General features: G+C 52.7%; 7 protein-coding genes across 7 annotated transcripts; 4 read left to right on the forward strand and 3 right to left on the reverse strand.

Annotated features, from left to right (window-relative positions):
- Nucleotides 1–486: 486 nt before the first annotated feature.
- BGZ61DRAFT_464644 (flavoprotein) lies at nt 487–1,653 on the forward strand. The gene has a single exon (XM_046247499.1). The coding sequence runs from the start codon at nt 748–750 to the stop codon at nt 1,468–1,470; it is 723 nt and encodes a 240-aa protein (XP_046096036.1). The 5' UTR covers nt 487–747; the 3' UTR covers nt 1,471–1,653.
- Nucleotides 1,654–2,630: 977 nt separating this feature from the next.
- On the forward strand, nt 2,631–3,723 carry BGZ61DRAFT_510442 (uncharacterized protein; the record flags this gene model as incomplete). Its single annotated transcript, XM_046252064.1, has 2 exons — nt 2,631–2,720; nt 2,806–3,723. The coding sequence occupies 2 exons, from the start codon at nt 2,631–2,633 to the stop codon at nt 3,721–3,723; spliced, it is 1,008 nt and encodes a 335-aa protein (XP_046096037.1).
- A 6,333-nt stretch (nt 3,724–10,056) lies between these two features.
- On the forward strand, nt 10,057–11,777 carry BGZ61DRAFT_499663 (major facilitator superfamily transporter; the record flags this gene model as incomplete). Its single annotated transcript, XM_046251431.1, has 3 exons — nt 10,057–10,308; nt 10,365–10,610; nt 10,662–11,777. The coding sequence occupies 3 exons, from the start codon at nt 10,057–10,059 to the stop codon at nt 11,775–11,777; spliced, it is 1,614 nt and encodes a 537-aa protein (XP_046096038.1).
- A 6,426-nt stretch (nt 11,778–18,203) lies between these two features.
- BGZ61DRAFT_300661 (uncharacterized protein) lies at nt 18,204–19,058 on the reverse strand (the record flags this gene model as incomplete). The annotated part of the gene is made up of 2 exons (XM_046238683.1): nt 18,204–18,648; nt 18,751–19,058. Coding segments are annotated over 2 exons (753 nt in total), but the record flags the coding sequence as incomplete, so codon positions are not given.
- A 903-nt stretch (nt 19,059–19,961) lies between these two features.
- On the forward strand, nt 19,962–20,664 carry BGZ61DRAFT_301742 (uncharacterized protein; the record flags this gene model as incomplete). The annotated part of the gene is made up of 2 exons (XM_046238696.1): nt 19,962–20,282; nt 20,356–20,664. Coding segments are annotated over 2 exons (630 nt in total), but the record flags the coding sequence as incomplete, so codon positions are not given.
- A 671-nt stretch (nt 20,665–21,335) lies between these two features.
- On the reverse strand, nt 21,336–21,704 carry BGZ61DRAFT_306202 (uncharacterized protein; the record flags this gene model as incomplete). The annotated part of the gene is made up of 1 exon (XM_046238737.1): nt 21,336–21,704. A coding segment is annotated over one exon (369 nt), but the record flags the coding sequence as incomplete, so codon positions are not given.
- A 1,456-nt stretch (nt 21,705–23,160) lies between these two features.
- On the reverse strand, nt 23,161–23,919 carry BGZ61DRAFT_369807 (uncharacterized protein; the record flags this gene model as incomplete). Its single annotated transcript, XM_046241975.1, has 1 exon — nt 23,161–23,919. The coding sequence occupies one exon, from the start codon at nt 23,917–23,919 to the stop codon at nt 23,161–23,163; it is 759 nt and encodes a 252-aa protein (XP_046096042.1).
- Between the last annotated feature and the right edge of the window lie 2,185 nt (nt 23,920–26,104).

A 26,104-nucleotide genomic window follows, 5' to 3' on the forward strand; every position in this document is an offset into this window, starting at 1 on the left:
AGGACACCGTGAGCCCCCGGCTTTTCTTTCATTGGAATCGCAACTAATTACTCCGTTACAGCATCGCAATCTGTTAGGTGCATCTCGTCCATTATAAGCCCACCCGAGCTCCTTAAGCTTTTTCTCCTTTGGCCAGGCATTCGTTGCCCACTTGAAACGGGTCTCGACGACGTCAATAAACCCGAAGTCCAATCAAGATACTCATCGATTCAGCAACAAACGGCACCGGCAACGGTGCCCGGGAACTTAGCCGGTCGATGGCCACGAGCCTTCTTCAGCCGCGGGACCGAGGCATTTGGACCAGTCAGGCCATTGCAACGACGGATGCGGATGGTGACTACAACAATCAGCCACGCTCGTCAATGCTCGTCATGCTCAGTCACGGATTCATCGGGTGACGTGGGGAACGACGGCGGGGTTAAAATGCGGCAGCATGCATTCCGATGTGCATCAGCCCGAGCAGGAACTCTAAGATCCACCCATCAGATCAGATGTAACTACATATCCTACCTGCTTTCATTCCTCCAAAGTCGTGCTCAATTCCATCCCTTTTGGTTCAATCGCAGCTAGAGAACATAAGACAGCTTAAGTTAAGTTGAGCAGAGCTACATCGACTACTTATACCTGCCTTACGGCCATATTCATTGCTCTCAACACCAACAACCCATCACATCTGGAGTTTCACACTCAAGAGACAACCGCGCAACAAGTCATCACCCCGCAGTCCTCGGCCACAGGTTCAGAGCAATGCTTCACAAGATCACGCACGGGCACGATGCCCACCACGAGCACTCCGTCCGCATCTCCACCAAGACGCTCGAGCTCGCCTGCAACGACGGCAAGCGGCACGTCCTGCTCGCCGTCTCGGGCTCCGCCGCCACCATAAATCTGGTCCAGATCATCGAGGGCCTCTCGGCGCACAAGAACCTCTCAATCCGCGTGATCTTCACGGGCTCCGCGGTCCACTTCCTCGCTGGTCAGTCGCGCGAGCAGCCGGCCCTCTCGGCCGTCGCCTACCTCCCCAACGTGGACGCCGTCTACACCGACGCCTCCGAGTGGGCTAAACCGTGGAAGCGCGGCGCGCCCATCTTGCACATTGCGCTGCGCAAGTGGGCCGACGTGCTTGTGATTGCGCCGCTTAGCGCCAACACCATGGCCAAGATGGTCAACGGCATGTGCGACAACCTGCTCACGTCGGTCATCCGCGCGTGGGACACAATGGGCACCGTCGACGGTGTCAAGAAGAAGATCGTCGTGGCGCCCAGCATGGACACGGCCATGTGGCGACACCCCGCCACGGACAAACAGATCAAGACGCTCGAGGAGGAGTGGGGGGGCGAGAATGGCTGGATCGAGGTGCTTCGGCTGATCGAGAAGGAATTGGCCTGCGGAGACGTCGAAGAAGGCTCCATGGTCAGCTGGAAGAAGATTGTCGAGGTGATTGAGGGCAAGATATCGGCGGGCAACTGACTGTCGATGGGAACTAGGTGCCCAGGGACGGAAGTGAGTGTTAGCCATCATACATGATTGATGTACAGGGGTTTTCGGAGCCTTTTCGATGGGATGTAAATGGGGTGTAGGATTATCAAAATGAAGCCTGTAATGATCTCAAGAAGGTATAATTGAATACCTAGGAATCGAACATTATCTCGTTGCTCTCATCTTGCGAGCTGGCGAGTATGTGGTCCAGTGATGGATAAGATCTCAGACTGACAGACGACTCTGGCAGGCGGCAACCAGAAACGCTCCATCTCACCCAGGGAGATGGCCACACCTGCCTCCCGACTTATACGACATCCACTGAGCCTCAGGCTGCCCGCAAAAGCTCCCCACCAACTTCTACTTTAGCCCATCTCACTCTCACTATCGTCTGAAATGGATGACAAGTATTTATATCTCAGAGGCATACCATGACTCCCTAGCTCGGTGTTGAACTAGGGCATCTGACTGATGAGTTAACATTCAAAGAAGAGTCGAAGCGAAAATGAGCACCCCTGGACGAATATGGCGATGCTGATTCCCCAGTCTTAAGGTGTCAGCGTCCTCTAGGGGACGTTGCCGACGCGGTGTTGACAAGTCTTCAATGGAATATGGATCCCTATCCCGCAACACGAGCGACGTCACTGGGACGGGGCTCTGGGGGGAGACGAGCAAGAGAATGTGATTGGCAAAGAGGTTAGTTTGGGAGCAAAGGCCATAAAATCTTCTGTTGGATTGTGACGCTGTATTACGAAACCTCTCATAGCTCGATATCCAGACCTTAGTGAGAGGGGGTGTGAGATGACAAAAAACCCCTCCTGAGAAAAGAGGCGGCCGGAGGCATCCTAGACGAATATAATCAACAGATGCTGGATCCACACTCTATTGACGAATCATCCCTTGTTTGAATGTGCCGTACGCTATTTAACATACAGTATAAATCTAACAGATATTTTAAAAAAGAAATTATACACTGTTGTATCTTTTTCTTCCACTACCTTACCTATTAAATCATCTTCTATTGTATTCCATTTAAAAATAGAATTAAATACCAGATAGATTTTAAGTAAAGCTTCTGAGCAAGACAGCTGAAGATAGCAAACCAGAACCTAACCCTAGATACCGCCGGAACTTTACCGAAGAGCAACGTCATGATTGTCTCATATCCTCGTCTCCCTCCACCCCTCCATCAATCCTCGGCAATTTCAACTATACCTCCTGCTTCTACTTTCCTCCTTGAGGTATTTCTTCGCTCTGATGGAATCGCTAGTGCATCGTTGCGTCGAAATCGTGGGCGTTACAACGCTGCTAAGTATTGCCTATAAGTTCATTTCGTTTTTGGCGCTCTACATTTCGCCCCCGTTGGGTCTCTCGCGATACGAGCGCACCGCCGCGGGGGCGACTGCTTGGGCCTTGGTGACAGGATCTAGCGATGGCATCGGGCATGCTTTCAGCTCGGAACTAGCCCGCCGGGGCTTCAACGTCGTGCTGCACGGGCGAAACGCGGAAAAGCTCACCGCAGTGAAATCGGAACTGGCGTCACAGTACCCAGCGCGCCAATTCCGCATCATCATCGCGGACGCTTCGGATCTGTCCAATGTGTCCTTTCCAGGCATTGCGGCAAGTCTGTCCGACATTCCACTCAAAATTCTGATCAACAACGCTGGTGCGATGATGCCGCGACACCAATTTGGGCCAGTGGATTCATTCACTACAGAAGAGCTATCCGCCAACATTTCAATCAATGCAACCTTCCCGTTGCTCCTCACTGGAGTGCTTATGCCGCTTCTGGTAGCGAATCAACCAAGCTTGGTCCTCAACGTTGGCTCCTTGGCCGATGTTGGCATGCCACTCTTCCCGTCATACGGACCCTCCAAGGCTTTCCTTATGAATAGCTCCATCGAGTTGGGGCTAGAATCCGTGCTGGAGGGAAGAGATGTAGATGTCGTAGGACTGCGAATTATGCAGGTGACAGGAACCGGGACAATGGTGCTGCCGCCCAGTTTCCTGGTGCCTGATGCTGCAACTTGGGTCCGGGCTGCATTCGCGAGAGTGGGTTGTGGGCGGCCCACAGTTCTCCCATACTGGCCACATGCCGTACAGCTTGCATTGTGGGAAGCTCTACCAGACTGGGTGAAACGCAAAGCTTTGATCAGTGCAGTTAAGGAGATGAGGGAAGGTGATCCTACTGGGAAAAAGACTGCCGCAGCAGCAGCAGCGGATTTGCGGAAGAAGGGACTCTGAGAGTGGTACTAAGGTTACGAGTTATGAGACGTTTGATTCCATTCAAAATGGTATATATGCTTGGAAAGTGAACACCGCTCGATTAACTTCACTGGTTATACTTCCAGCTAGCACCTAACACACCATAATATAGCTGCTAGGATATCGAGGTCCTAGACCGTACGAGGCCTCGTGGAGGAATGGGTGACTGGGATGAGGGAGAAGAAAAAGGCAGGGAGGCGGATTTTAAGAACAAAGATTGACAATCTACAGACATCTTAGATAACCTGTATAACGGTTAGGTTCCCAAGTAGTAAACCTAGTCCATAATGTCCATGTATAGTGAGTGGGCCAGGCAAGTGAGTGGGCCACTTTCTGCATAGTCACTGTTGAACTTCGCGTGTAATACTGTTTCGTGTGTATTGCTTGACTAACTAGCTAAGGGCGGCGAAGATTGTGCCAGAAGCGGATTCACTGATGTCGCTTGTTGCCTTACATTACAAGCGTAAATCGAGACGCTGCTTGAACATGGGTCTGACACCCAGGACCGCACTAACACACCCTGCACCTCTCTGATTTATATGGGGTCCACCCGATCGGCGATCAAATCAATTAAGCAGGGTTTCTAATCGATCAATTGACAGCTTGTGTTGCGAAGCCACTTTGCTACAGTTAGGTGCAAAAGTTCCGACAACGCCCGGATCCACCCGAATTTCCGCGATGACACCACAATCTTTGACCAGCTGTATTGGCATCAATTAAAGTCATAAAAAGTCACAGACTAGATTAATTTAAAGCCTAGAAGCTGAGGTTTACTAAGACTTATATCAATATTTTGTGTACCATCCATTTGCATCTACAACCGCCTGTATCCGCGCAGGCATCGAATTTATTAGGTTTTCGAACACCTCATTATCAATCTCAGCCCAAATCTCTACTGCAGCATCAATTAAAAGATCCAAAGAAGCCATATTCTTCGGAAGGTCTCCAAGATGTGGATACCGCTCGCAAATCCTCTCTTTTAGGATAGCCCATAGATTTTCAATAGGATTAAGATCGGGTGAGTAAGGCGGCCAAGTTGGCAGGAAAAGTCCCTCCCTTCTTGCGTATCTACGCAACCACTCTTGGACGAGACGAGCTTTATAAGTTGGTCCGTTATCGTGCTGGAATGTCATTCCATCCTCGATAATTTCTGGAAGATGCTGCTTGAGGCATTCCAGGATAATACGACTTGAGACGCCGCCGCGATCGGCCAAAGGGTCGCCATCTAGAGGGACTAAAGATGTAGCCCTTTTAAGGCAGAAGGCGCCAAAAAACATCTTGGAATGCCTCGTCGGCTTCCGCTTGCTCTGTACGTTCTTTTTTCTAAGTCTCTCGCCCTAGGTGCGGTCAGGAAAGTGATCGTAAGACAGAGCGTCTGACTTACATATTTACAGAACACCCACTTCTGCCTTTCGCCCTCCCCACGGGCGATCGAGACCTCGTCAGAGAAAATCCAAGGATGCCAAAAGCTTTCTTCTTCATTGATATACTGCTGTGCAAAAGCCAGGCGTTTTTGGGCCACGCCTGGGCCTAGAAATGGCCGTCGAAGTGCACGGTAGTGTTGGACGCCTTGTTTGCGCAGCCACCGCGTTAGAGTCGACCTGTGGCAACGCATACCGGTCTGCTCAAGAAGTTCTGTAAATGTGACGAAAGGCTCTTGATCGATGATTCTGAAGATATGATTTTTATCGCGGGTTGATATGATAGTCGGACGCCCAGAGCGCGGATTGCTCTTTGCGCTTTTTTGCTCCTTGTACCGCCGGACGATGCCAAATATTGCATGTTTAGATATACCTTCGTCTGCAGCGATCTGAGTGGCTGGAACGCCAGAATTATATTTATATACAATCTTAGTCCTCTTATGAGGACTGTGATGAGATTTGGCCCTGACCCGAGGCATAATGATTGAGCTGTAGCTGAGCGAAGTTGATGAGGCCAGATGTGATGTCCGCGATCGCGATCGCAAAGGCGGGGAAAATCGGATAATTGTCGGAACTTTTGCACGCCCACTGTAACATGTCACTGACGGGGACAAGGGCAGGGTCCGGTACAAGGTATTTAAACAGCGTAAAGAACAGCTAGAGGAAGCAAGAGAGTGTCTGCCTTTAAACACGGTGTGTACATTCCCAACGTTCCTCCGGGCAACCTCATTCCTTTTGTCAGTCGGTTCCTGGGCCGGCTTGTCACCAATGCGATGTCTTGTATCGTGACATCCGTCACGTGGCGTTGTGACTTGCTCGCAGCAACACCTTGGATCGATTTCCAACCCTGGTAATTAAGGGATTTCCCGGTGATCTGCCGGATCTGGTGATCCGCCGGATCACCGCCACTTCGCACACTCAACATCAATCGACAATTACTCAACAACCATGGCGCCGATTGATGAGGCCCTTGATTTCCTGAAATCGTCGGAATCAGTTAATTATGCTGAGACTGCACGGCGTTTCAATTGCGACGAGACGACCTTGCGACGCCGACATCAAGGCAAACAGCGGTCAAGACGAGATGCCGACAGTTTGTATAAGTCACGTCTGTCAAAACAACAAGAACGGGATCTTATCGCTTATATTCATAAGCTTTCATCGCGTGGCATTCCCCCTACCTTACCTATGATAAAGAACTTCGCCCAGGATATCGCCAAAATCGAGGTCGGAAAGGACTGGCCGTACAGCTTCGTTCGACGCAATCGTGATGAGTTAGGTTGTACATGGTTCGACGGGTTGGACATCGCGCGAAAGAGAGCCGATAATGCCTCTAGGTATAGGGCTTATTTTGAGCTTGTAAGCCAATGCACGAAGCTTCCCTTTCACAACTGACAGTGGAAGATCCGCACAAAAATCGAGAAATACAACATCCTACCCTGCAACACGTATAACGCGGATGAGAAAGGATTTCTCTTGGGTGTGATCAATCGAACGAAGAGAGTATTTTCCATTAACGTCAAAAAGCAAGGCAAATTGCTCGGTGCGTCGCAAGATGGTAATCGATCTTGGATTACGTTCCTGGCGTGCATCAGCCAGGACATGACATCGCTGCCCCCATTCCTCATCTATCAAGGCAAACCAGGACAAGTCCAGGACTCTTGGCTCAATGAATTTGACCCAGAACATCAATCAGCCTTCTTTACCACCTCAGAAACGGGGTGGACAAATCACGAGCTTGGAAAAGAGTGGCTCGTCGGTGTTTTCGATCGCTTTACTAAGGCAAAAGCTCGAAACGGTCGTGATTATCGCCTTCTCATTACCGACGGCCACTCTAGCCATGTTAATATGGACTTTCTGGAGTGGTGTGACCAGCACCGGATTATCGTTGCGGTGTTTCCCCCCCATTCCACGCATCGGCTGCAACCCTTGGACGTGTCGCTATTCAGCCCCCTTTCGACCGCATACTCAAATCAGCTTATCCAGTGGACAGCAAAAACACAAGGCCTTATTGGCCTATCGAAACGTGAGTTCTGGACTTTATTTTGGAACGCATTTGAGACTTCCTTCTCTTCCGAGAACATTGCGAGTGGGTGGAAACGGACTGGTCTCCTGCCTTTTGACCCAGAAGTGGTCCTATCGCAGATCACTGAGAAAAAAGATGATGATTCGAATACGGGTAGCGACTCGGCAGAATCACTAGCCCTTCAGCAACCTACGGCCCGAGATTTACGCCGACTTATTGACAAAGTAGTCGACAAATCCTCTATCGATGCTGACCGCAACAGCCGAAAGCTGAAGAACACCCTCGAAAGCCTGCAATCTGAGGTTGAACTGCTTCGATATGAGAATCAAGGACTCCGCGAGACAATTAGCCAAGAAAAGAAGCGCAGACAGCGCGGTAAAGCTCTGAAAGATCTGCTCTTTGATCGTACAGATCCAAATTCAGCTCAGGTGTTTAGCCCAGCAAAAGTCGCTCAAGCCCGCCTAAAGAAAGCGGCGATGGACGCCCAAAAGAAAGAGGAGGTTCTGCAGAAGGAATCGCAAAAGGCTCAGCGACAGCAGAAGGCGGCGGAGCAAAAAGCTCTCGCTCTGGAGAAGAGGAGGCAACGAGAGGCGGAAATAGAGAGAAAACGGCAGGTAAGGGAGGCCAGGCAGCAAGAGAAGGAGACCAATCGACAGATTCGACAAGAACTTAAGCGTCGCAATCTGGAAATGGCACATGAAATGCAACATGAACGACGGGTGGCTTCTGAAGGCCGCGAGAAGAGTCCGGACGTTCGAGACGAGATAATCGTCGCTCTTCCACTCATACCAGAGCCGCCGGTAGCATCACAGGCCCTAGATCTACCAAAAGACAACCGAAAAGGGAAGGCAGCGACCACTCCAATCCGTACCGCTCGTCCGAAAAGACCCTGTCTAGCTGTTGAGAGTGATCGGGAGATGGTAGTCGCATTTCGGGGTACCGGGCGGCCGCAGCGGAATAGCAAGCGACCACGATGGCTTGATGACTGCGAAATAGACTGAGACATATCTTATAGTTGCATTTTCATTATGTGTTTAATTTTGGAAGATTTGGGACTGCGGCTGTGGAGCTATTATAGATTGATGTCTGGAATGCAAGTAGGTGTAAGTCCGGCGAATCACCAGATCCGGCAGATCACCGGGAAATCCCTTATTTATTAGTTACACTCGAAGCTTTAACTCCGTAACCTCTACGCCAATTTCCACGATCATTCCACAGCCCTCATGGCCCTATAAATAGCTTTAGCACTATCCACGGTGCGCAGAATGGTCACACCTACCAACAGGTACTTTTTCTAAAACTATCCGGCTTGCTTATCGATCGTAAGGAGTGAGTGGTCACTGCAGCAGTGCCTGCGGCGACAAGCCCCTAGGAGAGCTCATAGAAAGTGCCACCAATTTAAAAAGTACACTAATAAATACAGAGGATAGAGTTAATAGACATTTTAGGCTCAAAATAATAATAAATTCAATATAACGTACAAGTATAACGAGTGGAACGCCTCACAGCACTCACACATATATTTATACTGTAAAAATAATTACAACGCTTTACATCGACTAAATTCAATCGCTATCCTCTCTATTAGACATCTTCACATCCTCCTTACATGTGCGTGCATTCTAGGAGTTAAAGTGGTGCTTGGCTATGGGGGGTTAGGAAAGTGCGGGTGGGAGCGGAGAGGACAAAAGGCCGCGAGAGGGGAGCATGGGGAGGCATCTTCATGAGCTCCCGTCAATAATCAATATGTAATCATAGCCAGTTGCGAAGCGAAAGATTGGAAGCTATTGCAATCGGCATACCTCTTGCAAAGTAGTAGACTAACAGACGCATGAGATCGGTGACGTTTATGTTGTCCGAGACTAAATCGCCCCCCATCGTGTGTCCAACGAGACCGTTAAAAGGCTTCTGGAAATGCCAACGATAGCCCCCCCTCCCCCTCTCACACTCTAAATGGCGGTGACCAATGATCAATGGCTTGACGCTCGGCCGATGGCGTTCCAAGTGTTTAAATACGCTAGGGACACCTCGTGCAAGGCAATGAGACTGAAGGGTGTTTTGCATGTTGACCAATGGCAGGGGCGAGTTCCCCGCACGCAATCACCCGGTGACAAATGGCTCCAGCATGTTTACAGACTCGCGGCTCAGAGCCTAGGCGGCTACCCAGGCGGGTGTATGGAAGGATGGTACACTTGGCCACCTACCTTCCCGAGATTATGGCAGCTCTAGGATTTGGTGCCTATTGTTGAATGCGTCCATCTACCTCGGCGACGTCAGTCTGGGCATCCGTCGCTTCCGGATAGAGGTGGTGTTATCAGCGCCCTGAATTGAGAGGGCTGATTCTCAGTCATCCCGCACATTTTATTCCCTCATCTTTTACTTTGCTGAATGTAACCATGAGATACTGGGATGAAACTGGAATTGTGCCGTACACTATCCAGCCAAATGCTAAAAAGGAAAGTTGTTGCAGGGCATCGCGGTGTGGCTTGTCAGGTTGATTTGAAATCCCAGAGACATCTGCTGCTAGAGTAGAGAACTGGATAATTAGTGAAACACCCACCTCTACGTAGTATTGGTAGCAGATTAGATCTAGACAAGGGTTCCCGACCTGCTCGTGCTTGAGATTGGATAACTTAGCGCCAAACAAGGATTCGATCCCCTGGCACTACAACGACTACAGACAATCTGGAACAGACGAGAAAAGTTAATTCTGTGGCTGAATCATAGTCATAGCGGCCTATGAAGTAGATGATGACAAGATTATTCTATAATACAGACTCTCACCCAAATGGCGAACATGCCCACATTATTCCGCAAATGGCGAAATTAATTAATTAATTAGTCCTCAAGCCAACCTGTTCAACCATGCAACAACGCTCTGATTCTTCTCGAAGAGACTCCTCGAATCTGCCTGGAAGTGTCTTCCTTATCGCTGGAGATGGACGGATTCTCCAGCTGCCAATGCCGAGCAACTCGCCCAGGGATCCCTTGAGTTGGAGCCCTGCAACGCGGTTCACAACCATCGGTGTCCTGGTGTTTTTCTCTATTGTGGCCCTGTTAAACGTTCAGGCAGCTAGCCTGATTTACGGACCGCTATCTAAGGAATTCGATGATGAGGTATTACACAAGAGGAAGGGCTACAGGCTATTGATATAGATCTAATGCTAATCAAGCTCCCTAAGATCAGTAAAGGCGTTCCTCTAAATCTTCTCGTGTCGGCACCAAGCACCCTGTTCCTTGGCCTCGGAGCACTCTTCTGGGTTCCACTCTCCTTGGCACTGGGGCGACGGCCAGTCTTCCTGTTGGCCTGTTTATTCTTGATGCTCGGAAGCTTGGTCGCGGCGATTGCAAACAAGTTCTACCTGCTTCTGGTTGCCACCTGCATCCAGGGTTTTGCGGCTGGATTTGCCTTCAGTACTGTAAGTTGCCCCAACTGGTGCCCCCAAGACGGTGCCATCTAACACTTAAAGGGGCTGCTTATGGTTATTGACTTGACCTTTATCCACGAACGACTGATGGCCATCGCCAATTACTGGGGTGTGGGTGCTGCAATTACACTTATGGCATTACGGCTCGTCCCAGTCCTGGGAGGGACTCACTGGCGGAACTACTACTGGTTCTCGTTCATTATGTCCCTGACTTGCACCATCCTTGCACTCTTTCTTGTCCCCGAGACATATTTTGTCCGACCTGCCATCGCCTTTGACGGTCGCATCTTGGTGCAAGATGGCTCAGAAAATGTCAAAATTTACCAAGACTGGGACGAGGTTCCTGGTGGAAAGCCTCTCCCTAGGATACCCGAGAGCGATCCGCCGACCTGGCAACTCTTAGCCCAGAGGCTCACAATCCGCAAAGCAGGCGGGGGCTGGAAGCAGATGGGCCCATCCTACATGCAGGTTCTGCTCTGGCTTTGCAACCCCTTGGCATTCTGGGTCGCGATCCTCAATGCAATCAACTTCGGCGGGATGCTCTCCATCGGCATGACATATCCTATCGTTATGGCATCTTCACCTTACAATCTGCCCCAAAGCACCATTGCGCTCGTGAATCCAGTTGCTGCAATTGGGGCCATCTTGGCCATCCCAGTAACTTGTATGACAGTCTCTCGTGTAGCATGTCGCTTGACACGCAAGAATGGAGGGGTCCGAGACGCCGAACACTATCTCGTGGCTTTCCTGCTGCCGACTGTATCTGGAAGTGCCAGTGTCATCCTCTATGGTGTTGCGGTGCATTTCGGATGGAATTCTGGCTGGATTTTCTTCTCATATGTGCTCAACGCGTTTTCTTCGGTAGGTCTTGGCGCCGCAGCAACGCTCTGGGTTACTGAGGCGTTCCCTTGTTGGGCTGCCTCTGCGTTGATCGTTGTGGGCGGATTTGGCTATCTTCTGAGTTTCGGGGTGAGCTATGCCATCGACCCCTGGGTGCAAGCCCAAGGATACCTTGGCGCAAATCTCCAAATCGGATGTCTCATAGCTGCGGTTGGAGGCGTTGCAGTGCCTCTGGTGTTTTGGGGGAAGGATATACGGCAGTATATCCATGGCAAGTGGGTACGGTATGATGGGGGAATGCTCCGACCACAAGTATGATAAACTACCACCAGTGGAAAGCACAGGTATTTGAATGTAGTATTCATTATACTATTAACTCTGCATAAGATTTACGAAGTTGGCTAAGACTTTAATATTCTGCCAGTCAGTGCGCCCAAGATAATGATAATGGTGTTGATAATTATCTTGGCCCGGATCAGCCGGGCCGGCCAAAGAGGGGTTTCTGACACCTCATCTGACTAAGGTCATGATATCAATCTATCAGAGGTTTGTAATACAGGGTCATCTCCTAACACAGGGTTATCTTCCAACACCCCCCAGCTGAAACCAGGTCGGCTGAAGCGGCTGTCTTTATATCTTAATATCTTCTTCCTTCAGTTCCTTTAGCTTCCTTTGCTCTAGCCAGTCTGAGATATCGACCAGGCCTAGCTATTGGACTGATCTTTGAAAGGCTGGGCTGCTGACTGTCTTTGTAAGCCTATTAGCAATATGTAGCTTTTGACTAAACCAGTTGTGGTTTTTGGCATCAGTCTCGTATCAACAGGCCGAACTGAGCCAATGCAAAGTTCAGGACAACAGGTGACGTTCTCATCAACAGATGTCACTCTCTGACCAGCACGGCGCAAGGCGATGTTGTGACGACATTCATCACAGATAATATATAGATCCGAGTGCCAGGGTCTTTGACAGTTTGAACAGACAGAACTACCATTGGTACGTGCTGCTGATACACGAAATAATTTTCGCCTTGGCAGTATTCTCACGGCAGATATTGCAAGTACGGAAGAGTGTTGAGTTCAGGGCCTAAGACAACTGGTACAGCGATGGATCCCATCACCCCGGCGTACGCGTTTTCTTCGTTCTCTGCGAACTGCATCTGCCTTTCGACATCGTGGGCACGTTCGATATGTTCCAGATAGGCCTGAAGTCCAAGGCTCTCCACACCTGGTACAGACGTGATAGGCGGTTGGCATTTTGTTCTCTGCAAATATTTATCACAAAGTTATGGAGGGAGAAGAGTTGGATTGGGGGGGGGGAGGGGGGGGGACCCCGCTCTTTTTCACCCAACTCTATATAGTTGGACCTTGCTTCATCAGGATTAGATCACATTAGTGAACTATATAATCGACTTTCCTTTATATGTATTAGAACACACATGGAAATGTCACTGCTGAAATCTTATATGTTCGTATGCCTTGAGGAACGAAGAGACGAAAGGTCTTATGCCCCACCCCGCTTTCCCATGGACCTCTAAATCACGTGATTTGAAGCGTGGTGCCGCGTCGACTTCGTGTCTCAAACTAAATCTAAATCGCGTGCGTCCTGCATCGGATTCTGAAACAACCCAACGTCACAGATTGCCGAGCTTCCTGCTTCCTTCTTTTATCACGGCCTAGCTTCTTTTATCCTTTCTTCTTACTCTTCCCCTTCCCTTTAGTTCTGTTCCGACCAGTCCCAACACTCCGCATCCCTAATCGTCTCCTCGCTCAGCTGCTCTAGCCTCTCCTCGGCTGCGACCATGTTGTCTGGCACCCTGTTGCCCACAAAGTCTCTCTCTCGCACCTTGGACAGGAGCGTGATGCCTTCCATCGATCTGCACCGCGATAGTTGCACGTACAAGCTGTAGGGGTCGCATTGCGTGGGAACCGCCTCGCCGTCGATGTTCGTTGTCCTCGTTCCCCGAAGTTCGAGGGCCACTCGGTCTAATGTCTTGCTTTGCACCTTGTAATCCGTGCAGGCGAAAGCCGCTGCGCATGGTAGTCCCCGCCGGCTGACATTTTTCTTTTGCCATGGGCGCTTCCTCTGGCACTCTATCATGGTGCTGATTGGCGTTAGGAGGATGGTACCGGCCGGCATGCCGACGAAGTGGAGGTCTCTAGTCGTCTCCGACGCCAGCACGATCCCCGCCGGCGGGCCGAAGTGCAGTACGGTCTCTGTGTTGATCCGGTGACCCGGGTGCGCCTTGTCTAGGATGACATCCAGGGCCGCGTAGCTGGCACCGTTGACCAGCTTCAGGCCTTGATGGGTGTTCTTGTTTACGACGACGCGCATGCCCGGAACGAACATGAAGACTGCAGGCACCGGTATTGCACTGTCGTCCCCATGGTTCAGCATCATGAGGGCTTCCTCCTCTGTGGGCTGGCCGTCCTTCCATCTGTGCTCGGATATGAAAATACGCAGCTGACCTTGCCGCTCCTTCTGGAAACACAGCGATGCCTCGACGTTCAGGTTCCACCGGTTCCTATTCAGCGGCGTCACCACGGTAATCCCCGACTCCCACGGGATCCGCCTGTTCTCTCTGTAGCAGGTGCTATTCAACAAGTCCAGGTCCGACCGGTCCTGCACCCCCTGGCGCACCCGCGTTAGCAGCCGCTGCAGCTGTGGATCGCCGGCGGCGCGAACCTGCTTGTTCAGCATGACCACCGTGGTGAACTTGTTCCACAGGGCGTGCGCCCTGTCGTGCTGGTACCTCTGCTCCGCTTTAAACGATTTTTCTTCATCCCACGGAATGGCCATACTTGGGAGGAGGATCGACCTCTCCTGTACAGGGCGGAATTGGTGGAAATCCCCGCAGAAGAGGACGATGGGGATACCGCCGAAGTCCTGCGCGCGCCCCCGAAGCTTGCGGAGCTGTTCGTTCACGATATACAGGGTCCGCGCGCCGAGCATGCTGACCTCGTCGATAATCAGCAGCCACTTCTCCTGCCACTGTGCCGTGCTTCGTCCGTCGACACGGAGACCCGCCGAGCTGGGCGCCGCAAACCCATCGACGTCCGCGCCCCGACCTCCTCGCGGGGCCGTATCTTTGGAGAATCCACAGGCAGAATGGATGGTCATCCCGTTGATGTTTGCGGCTGCCGTTCCCGAGGTCGCCGTTACCAGCAGACGGTGCGATATTCCCTTGCTTGCGAACAGCTCGGCGATGGTCGCGATGATGCGCGACTTCCCAGTGCCGCCTTCGCCTCCGATAAACTGGCAGAGCTGAGGGGTTCCGCTCTCGTCGCGGTGCACACGGTCCAGTTGGCGACATATCAGCCGGAGGGCGATGCTCTGTTTTCGGTTGAGCGTGAACGACTCGGCCAGCTGCCTCCCCGCCTCGGAGAACGACGTTGACGGACCAAACTGGATGCTCGTCGATGGGCCCACGCACCAGCCCGGGGCCTCCGAATCGGCAGCCGTGAGATGGACTTCGTGCTCGACGAAACCATTCAGCACGTTGTACACAGCTGACTTGTGGTCAGTTGTGTTGCTGTCGAGTTGGCTCTGTATTCCCTGGATCATCTTCTCTTTTTCTCTAGAGGCGCTCGTTTGCTGCGACTTGATGGACCTAACCTGCTCCTGCCATGGCACGTCCGCCCCCGGAGACGACCCTTCTGATCTGCTCAGTGTCCTCGGTCCTCTCTCGGGAACTATCGTGCCGCGCAGTTCGTCTATCGAACGCAGTGCCGACTGCTGGAACCGGCTCAGCTGCTGTACGATTGTCGAGATCTCCTTAGAGCCGGCCGTGATCTCTTTTCTCGCTATCGCCTGCCTCAATACGTCTAGCAGCCGTGTTGCGGTACCGACACTGTCCGAGCGGTATGCTGTCTGAGGTCCGTCGTCGCCGCCTCCCGTGTCCCACTCCGACCCGATTGTGTCAACGCCAGGATCCCCGTCTCCGGATTGAGCGGCCCACTGTCTGGCGTCCCGCTTCGCGTCTTGGGCCGACCGGTGGAGTAGTTGGATGTTGTCTGCGACGAATGACATCCTCCGAGGCAAAGCCTGCTTCTGTCTTTCCCAGATGGCGTTGATATCCCCCGACCTCTCGGACAAGAACGACTCCCACGGGACGAATAGGGCCAGATGCTGGACGGCCGCCCTGCATTGGCCAAGTCAGCCTTCCTGCACAGCTTGGTCCGGGCCTGCGCAGAGACCGCTCCCGTGATCGCCACACGTACCTCTTATAGTAGCCCTCGGCTTCCTCGCCCAAGTCCGTGCTCAGGTAACCGTCGAAACAGACGACGGCATGCTCGCCGGGCTTTCGCAGCGCCTGCACCCACGTCTGCGAGAGGGGCCAGGACCTGTCGAATTGTACCTCCCCCCAAGTTCCTGCTCCTTTGCCCTTTCGCTTCAACTTGACTATCGACATGTAGTCGTAGAGCGACAGGCCCTGCAGGAGCCTACCACGGTGTGGGTATGCCTGCGCGAAAGAGATTCTTTCTCCGACCTCTTCTAGGAGCACTGTCTCCTCGACCGGCTCGTCTATAGTCTCCATGCCACTCTCGCGTTGCAGGTGGCGCCATCGTCGGAAGATATGCCAGTAGAGGGAAGATACGTTTAGGAACGTCCAGGCGTCATTGCTTGCAAACTCCGTAGGGTAGCCCAGCAGGTGGGCGACGACTTCGACCTGCGACAACGCCCGCTCCGTGAAGATCCGATTCGCAACCCTCATCAAGAATTGCCGCGTTTTGTTTTGCCCTCTGTCCGCCTCGCTTGCCTGGCTCTCGGTGACCGACTCGTCCACGGCGGGGAACAGTTCTGCCGCCGCGGCCACCCGTTTCCACACCGGATCCTCGACCTTCGTGGCGTAATTCGTTACGTAAAACACGATGGCCATGGTCTTGCACTGCGTTGCGATGAACGAGATGTCGTGGTTGTGTCGCAGTCCTACAGCCATGGCCTTGTTCCACCGGTTTACCATACTGTGAGTCCGCTTGATCTGCAACACTCCTTCATCCGTAAACGCCGTCCTCTCCGCCAATCTCCACGGGGCCTTGAACCGGCACGGATCCCGATGCTTCCCCTGTCCCCGAATGGAGTATTTCACGCATGTAGGGCTGTGGGTGTGGATCTGGGTGGCACCGGCGCAGAAGTTGGCTTCCTCGTCGAATGCGGCCGCGAATTGCTGGCTGTTCTCCAGCAGTGACGATATGTCAGACGTCACAGACCTCTCCGCCTGAACTGTTGAGAATGCCTCTTGATCGAGATCCTGGATCGTTGGCCTCGCGTTAGTTAATCTTGTCTTGCATGGCGGCTATGCGGCGAACAAACCTCCGTGAAGACACTGTCCACGTACTGGATGACCCTCTCCCGATATGCCCCCTGATCCTCCCCCTCGACATCTCCCAGGATTGAACTCAGGTGCATGTTTCCCTGAAGCCAGAGGAGTCCGTGGACGTGGAGCGCCCCGCGCTCGTTGGTCTCCACGGCCCCAAAGTACCTGCTGATGCGCCCAAACACCGACCCCTCTCCTGTCTTCACATAGTGTTCGAAAAACATAGATACTTCCCGGTGGAAGAAGATTGCTGAGCTGAGGGGATCCGATATCGCCAGCCTTGTCCGCTTGTACGCCAGGTCGAGGCTCGTCAGGAAGGCCTCAGCCTCTTCTGGATCCCGCGTCTGATATGCAGCGAGCCTCAGCTTGACCGGGTTTGTGATGTCGTTCGGGTTCAGTGTGAACCAGATGGCCGGGATGCCATCCCGAATGATCTCGGACTTGATCTTTCGCCGCATGCTCAAACGACTCTCCCTCGACATCGGCTGGCGGAAGCCGTACAATGACAGGCTCTTCAGGAGCTGCTTGACGCCCTCGTCACCCGTCTTCCCGGTCGCCTCCAACTCGACCTTGGCGGCCTCCAACCTCTCCGCGCTCAGCGACCGTACGATGCGCTCCACCTCTGGAAAGTTCTTCCTCGTCACGCTCAGCATACTAACTCGACGATTTCTCGACCTCACTCCTATGTTGAAGACGAGAAAGGCGAAGATGTGATGTGTCGCGAACCGGCCGCCGTGACGCTGGAGCACCACTTTGGCCCACGTCTCTAGGGTCATGTTCCGCGACGACACGAGACTCCGCGCCGGGGCCTCCGCTTCGTCGCCTCCGTCCACCTCCACGGCCGCGTCGTCGATGCTCTCCTCCGCCTGCCTTGGCCCCCCGCTACCGACCGGGAACAGCGTCGGAAATGTCTTTGCGAAGAACCGTGGTTCGAAGGAATCGGCAAAGTCTTCACCCCTCGATACGAGAATGTAAGGTTCGGACGCATATCCACGCCGCACCTCGGCCGATCCCGCCAAAGTACTGCCTCCCGTTTCGTCGCAGGAATCATGTCGGCCCAAAGCGTCACGGACGTATCGCAACTTCTCCGCGTCCGCGACGTCCGGTCGCCCATCCAGGGCGAACATCCCAGAAGAGCTGATCTCGTGAACCGGGGCGGCGGCACCGTCGAGGTCCCCGTCGCCGTCACCGTCCCCATCCTCGCCATCTGCGTCACCTGGCTCCATCGCCACGTCGCCGCTGACCTCCAAATCGTGCCCTTGGCCGAGCGTTGCCAGGACTTCTCGAATATCCACGCTTCCCTCGTCTTCCAGGCCACGCTCTGTGGGTGGCACAAGCTGCCCTGTTCGTGCCTTCTCCCGCGCCGACGGCTCGTTCCGCTCCAATCGCTCATAGACTTGAGAAGGCACGCCGTGCGACAGCGAATCCCAGCTATCCAATTCGGCCGTGTCAATGTCGATGTCGGCATACAAGGGATTGTGCCTCTTCAGCCATACCAGCGCCTTCTCAACGGCGCTGCGCCGCACCGATAGTAACGCCGACAAATCACTCGGCGCTGGTTTTGTTGCCCCCTGCCAGGACACGTGTATCTCATCCAAAACTTTCAGCAGCGGATGAGGTAGGACATTTGTCGCGAGCTCCTGCACGTTGTTCGGAAATACTGTGATGTGTCCCTTGATATGTTTCGGATACCTTGCGCTCTGCCTGTGTCCATCTGGCATGCTGTATTTGGTGATGAAGCCATAACACGAGTTCAAGGCAATCAACTTCTCCTCGACCGGCGTGAGACCCTTCAACTCTTCTGGAAACATGTGCTCGCATCCTAGCCGGGTATGTAGCTGCGCTGCCGGAGACAATGCGCCTCTACCCAGATGCCTCACACAGTCTGCACACCCACGAATTTTCTCCCCCACCGGGAAGCACCGGAGGCACTTGAAGGGTGAGTTGTCGCGCTTCTCGATGGGGCTTCCCATCCACCAATCCCAATCGACGTCCTCCAGCTCAGCCATGCCATACTTGCGATAGCAGAACATGCAAGTGAGAATCGGCAGCGTTCTCGCGTCATGGAACGCTTTGTAGAAGCCCCGGACCGCCTTCGCCTTCCTCTCCTGGGGCACAGGCGTGCACCATGTCTGCCCGTGAGACAGCCGCTCCTTTTCTGCGAACTCTTCCTCCAACGCACGCAGGACGTTGGCGAGATCTTGCGCCTGCTCGGCCTCGCTCCTCTCCCGACGCCCCACAGTTCTGGTCCGTTTGCGTGGCGGCTGGCCGTCGTTGCTGCGAGGGCCGGACCTCTTCAGTTCATCCTGATGCCTCGGCCCCACCGGAGGCCCGTTCTCTACCGTATCCTCGGCACCGCCGACGACTTGGCCCGACGACACGGCCCCCGGCTTCCGACGACGACGGTAACGCCGGCGAGAGCTCACATCGCGCCTCTCCTGATCGTACTCCCTGTGCGACGCCTCGAAAATGTCGGCCGACGTCCGCATGCCCAGACCTGCTAGCGCTGAAGCGTCGACCGTCCCTCGCCATGCCGCGTTTCTCTCAACCCTAGCTTCCTCGTCCTGCCTCTGTGCGGCCTCGAAGATGTCTGCTGACGTGCGGATTCCCAGACCAGCAAGCGTCACGTTCTCGCGATTGCGCGCATCCAGGCGACGGAACAGGTCGGGTAGACTCTCCCTCTCCATAACCACTCACTGTTACAAGTTCTCCTATCTGAGTAGATCTGCGTTGCTGCAAAGAACACGCGGTACTTGGCCCCGGAGGCATAGTGCTGCTACCCGCGCATTTACCTCTCCTCACTGCCCACTCCCCGACGCCTGGCTCTCGCCCTTGGCTCTGGCCTAGGCCGAGAGTCCGTTCATTTGGCCTTGAACTTTGATAGCCCCTGATCCCCTGCCCAAAGAGGGCTCGGAACCTTTCCACTCCGACATACAAACACGGCACCCTCTTACTTTGAAACAATAGTAACCTCTTCTTACGCCTTCGACATCGACCATCTGCCGTCCTCACCAATCACTTCGCAAGGATACTAAGGTTCATGCCTCCGACACGACATCCGTTGCAAACCCTGACTCCTCGACCAAGGCCGCTTCACCAAACATTTGGAATTACTCCCCTATACAAGCCGTCTGCACCGCCCGCAACTTCCGGCACCTTTCCAATCATTCCTTCCAACTCTGTTAGACATGTCTCGGCAATCGACATTCTCGAATACTATCCACTTGCGAGACTTTGTGGACAACATCACCGACGACCCGAGTCGGGAAAACACCCCCAACTACGTCGAGATCCAGACCGAGGTCAATATCTTCGAGGAGGATGGCTTCTATAGTTCTGGCGTCGACGTCGAGCCTATCCGTACCCGCATTCATGCCTATCTCACACGGGAAGAGCGGGATCTCTACATGCCGAACGCCTTCTTCTATGCCGACGGCCGCTTCTCCGCCGCCTTGTCCACGGACGGCACCCTGGAGATCAGCGTCCAGGCCCTCAGTTTGTCGAGGTACGTCACGACTCACACTCGGCCTCACACGGGCTGACCTTCCTAGGCACCCTGGTGACGTCTCCGACTTCGAAGAGTATCGCCGCTACTTACCACGGCAGTGGTGCCCGATGGTGACCGTTATCGGATCCGTGCCATCGCCCAGCGACAACACCAGCGACCCTTCTGAACCTCGCCGCTTCACTATTGAAACATCCGTATACGACGCCTCAAAGGCATCTCCAGTCCCGTTCTCCGTAACTTGCTTCTTTGAAAATACAAAGCGGTGGCAAAAAGTCAGAACACCATCACCTGGAGCTCTCCTGAGCATCACCGCCAAGGTAGCTGGCCGCACCACTGACACCAATCAACTGGCCCTCCGTGTCCTTGACTTGGCCTACATGCCGAGGTCTGCCCAAGCCCCCCCGCCCACGCCGACTCCGACCGCTACTCCGCCTTCAAAGCGGTCCGCTCGCTGGGAGGGCCGGGCCACTCCATCCACCCCTTCAAAGAGACAGCGCGTCTCCGAGGGCGCCAGCGACGTTGCGGAGCCATCCTATGGGAATCCAACTTCGCAAGAAGCGTCAAGAGGCCGCCTCCATCTGCCGCACATAGCGGACAGCGCAAAAGCCTCACCCAATCCCCCATCTCCGTTGACTATAGCTGATGCTGACGAATCCTCCATCACATTAGCCCTTTCCCCCAGTCTTGATGGTGGAACACGGCCGCATCGCAGCCGGCACCCCCCCAAGAAATATGCCGATGAAGAGTAGACAATGGTCACTGCCACAGTATCGGGCGCCTCTATATTTGAATTTATTTCTCCCCTTCACCCTACTGTCCTGTACCAAGCCATGACTCTCGATCTTGCAAGGCGACTCTTACAAGGTGACTCCCTTGCTCAGTCACTTTTTTCATCCCGAGATACACAAGGGAGCTTGTGTGTCTTCCAGTCTGCCTTCTGGTGGTCTTTGCCGCAGTATGCCACAGCCTTGCACCGCCCACACTTCCTGATCCCTTCCATCTTCCCGCACACCACGCAAACTATGGCTCCTACCCGAGCCTCGGCCCCTGCCCCAACTTCGAACATCTCCTCCTGGATGGCTTCTCGCGTCTGGCTTTCGCATTCGCCTTTCCCACACACGCCGCTGACAAGAACCCCAACGTAGGGATCGCCCTCTTTGTGAAGAAAGGACATTGGCGTCTGCAGAACGGTCGCGATGGGTGATCCGCAAATTCCGCAAAACGGATTGGACGCTGCGCGACAAGCCGGTTCGTGTTCTTTCAAAAAAGGCAGCACTGCACGTTGAAAACGAGAGGCGTATGAATCATCTTGCTGGGCATGGGATAGGGGCCTGACGAGACTCTTTGAAATCTCGTGAGTAAAATTCAGACCTTCGGAGATATTATCGCAGGAAAATTGGAACCGAACCGGGCACGTCGCCATGTTCACGATGAGGGAGAGGACTATAGATGCTGTATCTTCCTTGCAATCAAATGAATTGACTACAATGCTTCTAATCGTGAGCTTTTGGGAGAGTGAGTGCCGGTGACATGACTCCGCCCGGATTGCTATTAAGGTTTCCATGAGGTTTTACAGAGAGCCGGAGATATGTTTCATGATCTCGACATGCCAATCACACCCCACCTACAGTCGAGCCTGCAACGACGCCACAATAGCCGAGCTGCCGATCTTGCTTCAAATTCATGTCAGCTCAAAATAATAAAATTTGCTCAAGGTATGTCAACCGATTTTCATCTCTAACTTCGTTCCTCAAGGCTCTTCTGGGCAGACCGCCTGCGGTTTGCGTCTCCTGTGAACATAATTATTGATCATGTAGAACACGCTTGCTCACTGATGACGCCACGCACAAGCTACAAACAGAACAGAAGCATCGAGTTCTAATCTGTGGCCATACACAGACGGCGGATAAGGAGCACGTGATAGAGCAGCTGATGATGGGCTTCCCGTTATCTGCTTTATAGGTTTCTGACCCTAATGACATTACGAACCCGGTAAAACTACGCCTGGCGGCATACCGAAAGGAGGACAAGGCTGCCGCGGAAGAAACCCTGCTTCGGGCCCTTCAGGATAGGTATGAGAGAGTGAAGCTGGCGATAACTGACCCCATAAGCTCTGCCATCTTCTTCCACCGCGAAGTAGAGATGTTCTTTGAGCATTACGTCAAGGTTGGGGAGGAATCTGTGTTTGGTCGGATTGGACAGTATTTTGGCGCTGTCGAGACCAACGAACGCGGTGCTCTTCATGTCCATGGTTTGCTATGGCTCGAAGGGAACTTGGAGCTCGGAAACTTCATCGGTGCTTATGGAAACGGGGAGGATGATGAGAGTGCGGCGATGGAACGGGAAGGAATCCTGAAATATGTCGATTCTGTCTTTACCGAGGTATGTGATCCATATATCCATATAACCAAAGGCCAACGTAGGTCGGAAGCTAAACTATTATCTAGGATCTGGACGAATCCGCTGCCTTTAGTGAGGAGAGCGAGAGTAGGGTAGTTTACGACAACATATCCCACTTGATGATCGATACGGGGCGCTTCTCTGAACAGTTTGACGATGAAGCCCACTTTTGCGCGGGCAGGGTCCAGATGCACGTCCACACTGCACCTTGTGTCAAATACTCTCATAACAAGGAGGGAGGAAAGAAGCCCACGTGTCGATTCCATGCGCCTTGGAAGCTCTTTACGAAAAGCGAATTTGGCGCGGATTAGTGATGCAATTTATTGTACACGTATGTACGTACGTACTGTATTTTAGCCATAGTACGTACGTACAATGGGGTTGTACATACAAATACGTACCATACAAATTTCCCCCTTCCATTTTAGGCAATACTGGTAGTAGGGTTCTCACGGTCCTGTTCTTCTGCCATTCTAGCCTCAAACCTCTGATTCCACCTCAGATTCCACCTCAGTGCCAACCCTCAATATATCACCCGTCGACTGTAATACACCCTCCCACTCAAAATCTCCATTGGTAGAGGCCATTACGTCATCCATCCAGACCTTCTTGCCCTGCGCATTCACAAATAACTCGAGATATGAATCTTCGAGTTCTAGCCAGTCCTTCTCCTCAAGATCCGCCCAGCGCTTTTTATGGGCGTACTTCTGATCCTTAAGGCGATCTAATACGCGGTCGTTCATAAAAATGAAGGCCTGCATATCAGCGTGCATGGGCGTAAGCCGATTCCGAGCTTTCGTATGTATGAAACTAATAGCAGAGAAACTTCGTTCTGAGGGTACAGAGTTCGCAAGCGTGTTCATTACCTTCACAGCTACTCTAGCCAGCATCGAGCCCTGGTTGAGGAGGCACTGCCACGCCATTGCTGGCTTGAAGCCATCGTCGTATACAGCGCTGTGCTTATTAAATAAGCCGTCTGGGCCACCTGTACGCATTCGGAAGTGTGTGAATTCGGAAATGGCACGGTGATATTCGTTGTCGTTTTTCAGCTGTTTCCGCAAATACTCTTGTACGCGCGCAAAGACGCTAGGTGGCAGTTTCGAATTTGGGCCTGTTGTATCAGGCCGGAGGGCATCGGCGATCCAATGTATATCGTACGTTTGCTTATCAAGCCGGGTTTTGAATATAGCGTCAATATCGTCCCACGGAATATCAGGAAACTGATCAGCCTCTCTCATCTCAGCCCATTTGCTTTTGATTTGCAGCCAGCGATTTACAACGTGTGCGATTCCCGCCCCATCAGCCTCGGAAGCGTGTTGAAATTGGTTCACGGGCTTTAGCACAGCGATCGCAGCCTCGAGTTTTAGCCAGAAGCTGTTGTCTTTGATGATTCGAACCACTTCGGGTAGGAGAACGAGGCAATCTTGAGATTGCAGCTCATCTCGTACATCTTTTCGAATAGACCAGTCTCTGGCAGGGTCTCGGGAACGGAGGAGGGAGAAGAAAGAATTGTACTGAGAACCCCAGCGTGTAATTACACTATTCGGAACGAGCGAATTAGTACAGTGATTTCTCAGTCACAGCTGGCGATTTACCGGTACCTTCTGATCAGCGCGCGAGTTACTCCGTTCCACCTCGTGCGCTGGCACATTCTCAATCTTTGCAATTGTAATTTAGACCGTGAGAAGAACGTGAGAAGGGTGCTGACGTTGTTAAAGAGATCCTCAAAGAATGGAAGAAGAAGGATATCTTTGATTAGAAGCTGAAGGCCGTGAGAATCGCATAGAGAGAAGTTGATATGTGAGAGCTCTGGGAATCTCCCTAGTAAGTCGTGTACAGAGCGCATCGTATTTTCGGTATCTGTACAGATAGAATTGATTCTGGAGAGATCACTGCCGCACAGTTGCTGCATTTCTTCCCATATCAACTTCACCCAATTCTCCGCTGTGTGCTGTTCGTCTCCCGTGTCAAACGTTTTCCAGTAGAAGGCTGGGCCGTCTGGTAGTTGTACCGAGATATTAACGATTCTGTGGCCCGAGACATTATCGGAAGCGTCAAATATGATATTGAACCATTCTGAGCTAATAATGCGTTTGAAAACCTCGTCATAGAGTTCCTGATAGAAGTCGGGAAGGATTCTCGTGATAACGGCGCGGTTAGGGGGCTTCCAGCCAGGCTTAATGCGAGTGAAGAAATAACGCCAACGGCGGCTCTCGAAGAGGCTGAAGGGGCGGCCGCCGGCGATTACGGCAGCGGCAGCATCATAGGCGAAACTGTGACTCTCATCTTGCGAGATATGCTGAATTCCGACCTCGGTTATCTTCTTTTGTATAGCTTCAGAATATGAGGGAAGATAGCCAGCGTTATCTTGAGCTTGACGCTCTTGTCGCTGCTTGGCTTGCCATTTCTCACACGCAGCGAGATGCTCTTTCGGCCTCCCAATAGAGGTCGCTGCAAAATCCTTCTGGCAGTGACGGCACCTGTATCGTTTGCTTTTTTTGGAGTTAGAGCGGCCGAGGTCGATAAACTGTCGCCAAACGAAGGCAGCGTTAGCATTGGTGGGCGCCATCTTTTTGGCGATACCTTCAATTGGGCGAGAATGGCAGAGTGCGTTGAGCTGCGAAGCGAGCAGAGTTTTTGTACAGCCCCGTATTTGTACGATGTGACCCACAAATTCCCTTATTAGGAATATCATGGACCCTCATTGTATGTACGTAGTACGTGTACGTACTTTTTCTTTTTGTACGTATGTATGTACAACCGTGTTGTACGAAAAGTACAACATCACTAGCGCGGATGGTATACTTCGGCTCCAACGCTCACATCCCATGATCAACCGATGGAACAAGCCAATGGCGGTTGGGCTGCGGCACAATCACGACATCTCCTTCATCGGGACCCAAAGCAAGACAATGGCGCTGATATACTACTTGACAAACTACGCCACAAAAATCGAAGATCCGATGTGGAAGAGAGTGGCCATAGCAGCAGAGCTCTTTCCGAGTATCAGCACAACCAGCGCCGTCGGGCTAGGTGCAACAACTGCCAACTACGAAGCCAAGGCAAATATAAACCGCCAGTATCTGATGAGAATCGCAAACCGAATATTCACTGAGCGGCCATTATCGCAGGTGGAGGTGATTGCGCACTTCTTGGATTACCCAACTGAGTTCTCGAGTACCAAACAATGGTCATATGTGAATATGACAACGATATACTGGGCAATACTCCGACGCTGGCAATATCTCCAGCAATGCAGTAGCACTTTAGGCGACGACGATGATCGACCTATCGAGAACATAGGTGGCAATGGCAACGGCAACGGCGCGGAAGCCGGCGCTGAGAGGTCTTGGTGGGAAGCGATGGCAAGAAGCTACCATACATTGAAGCCTACCACCACCGTGGAGAGGTGCTGCAGACATT

This window comes from Ilyonectria robusta (genome assembly GCF_021365365.1).
Source record: "Ilyonectria robusta strain PMI_751 chromosome Unknown BGZ61scaffold_38, whole genome shotgun sequence".
Taxonomy (NCBI): Eukaryota; Fungi; Ascomycota; class Sordariomycetes; order Hypocreales; family Nectriaceae; genus Ilyonectria; species Ilyonectria robusta.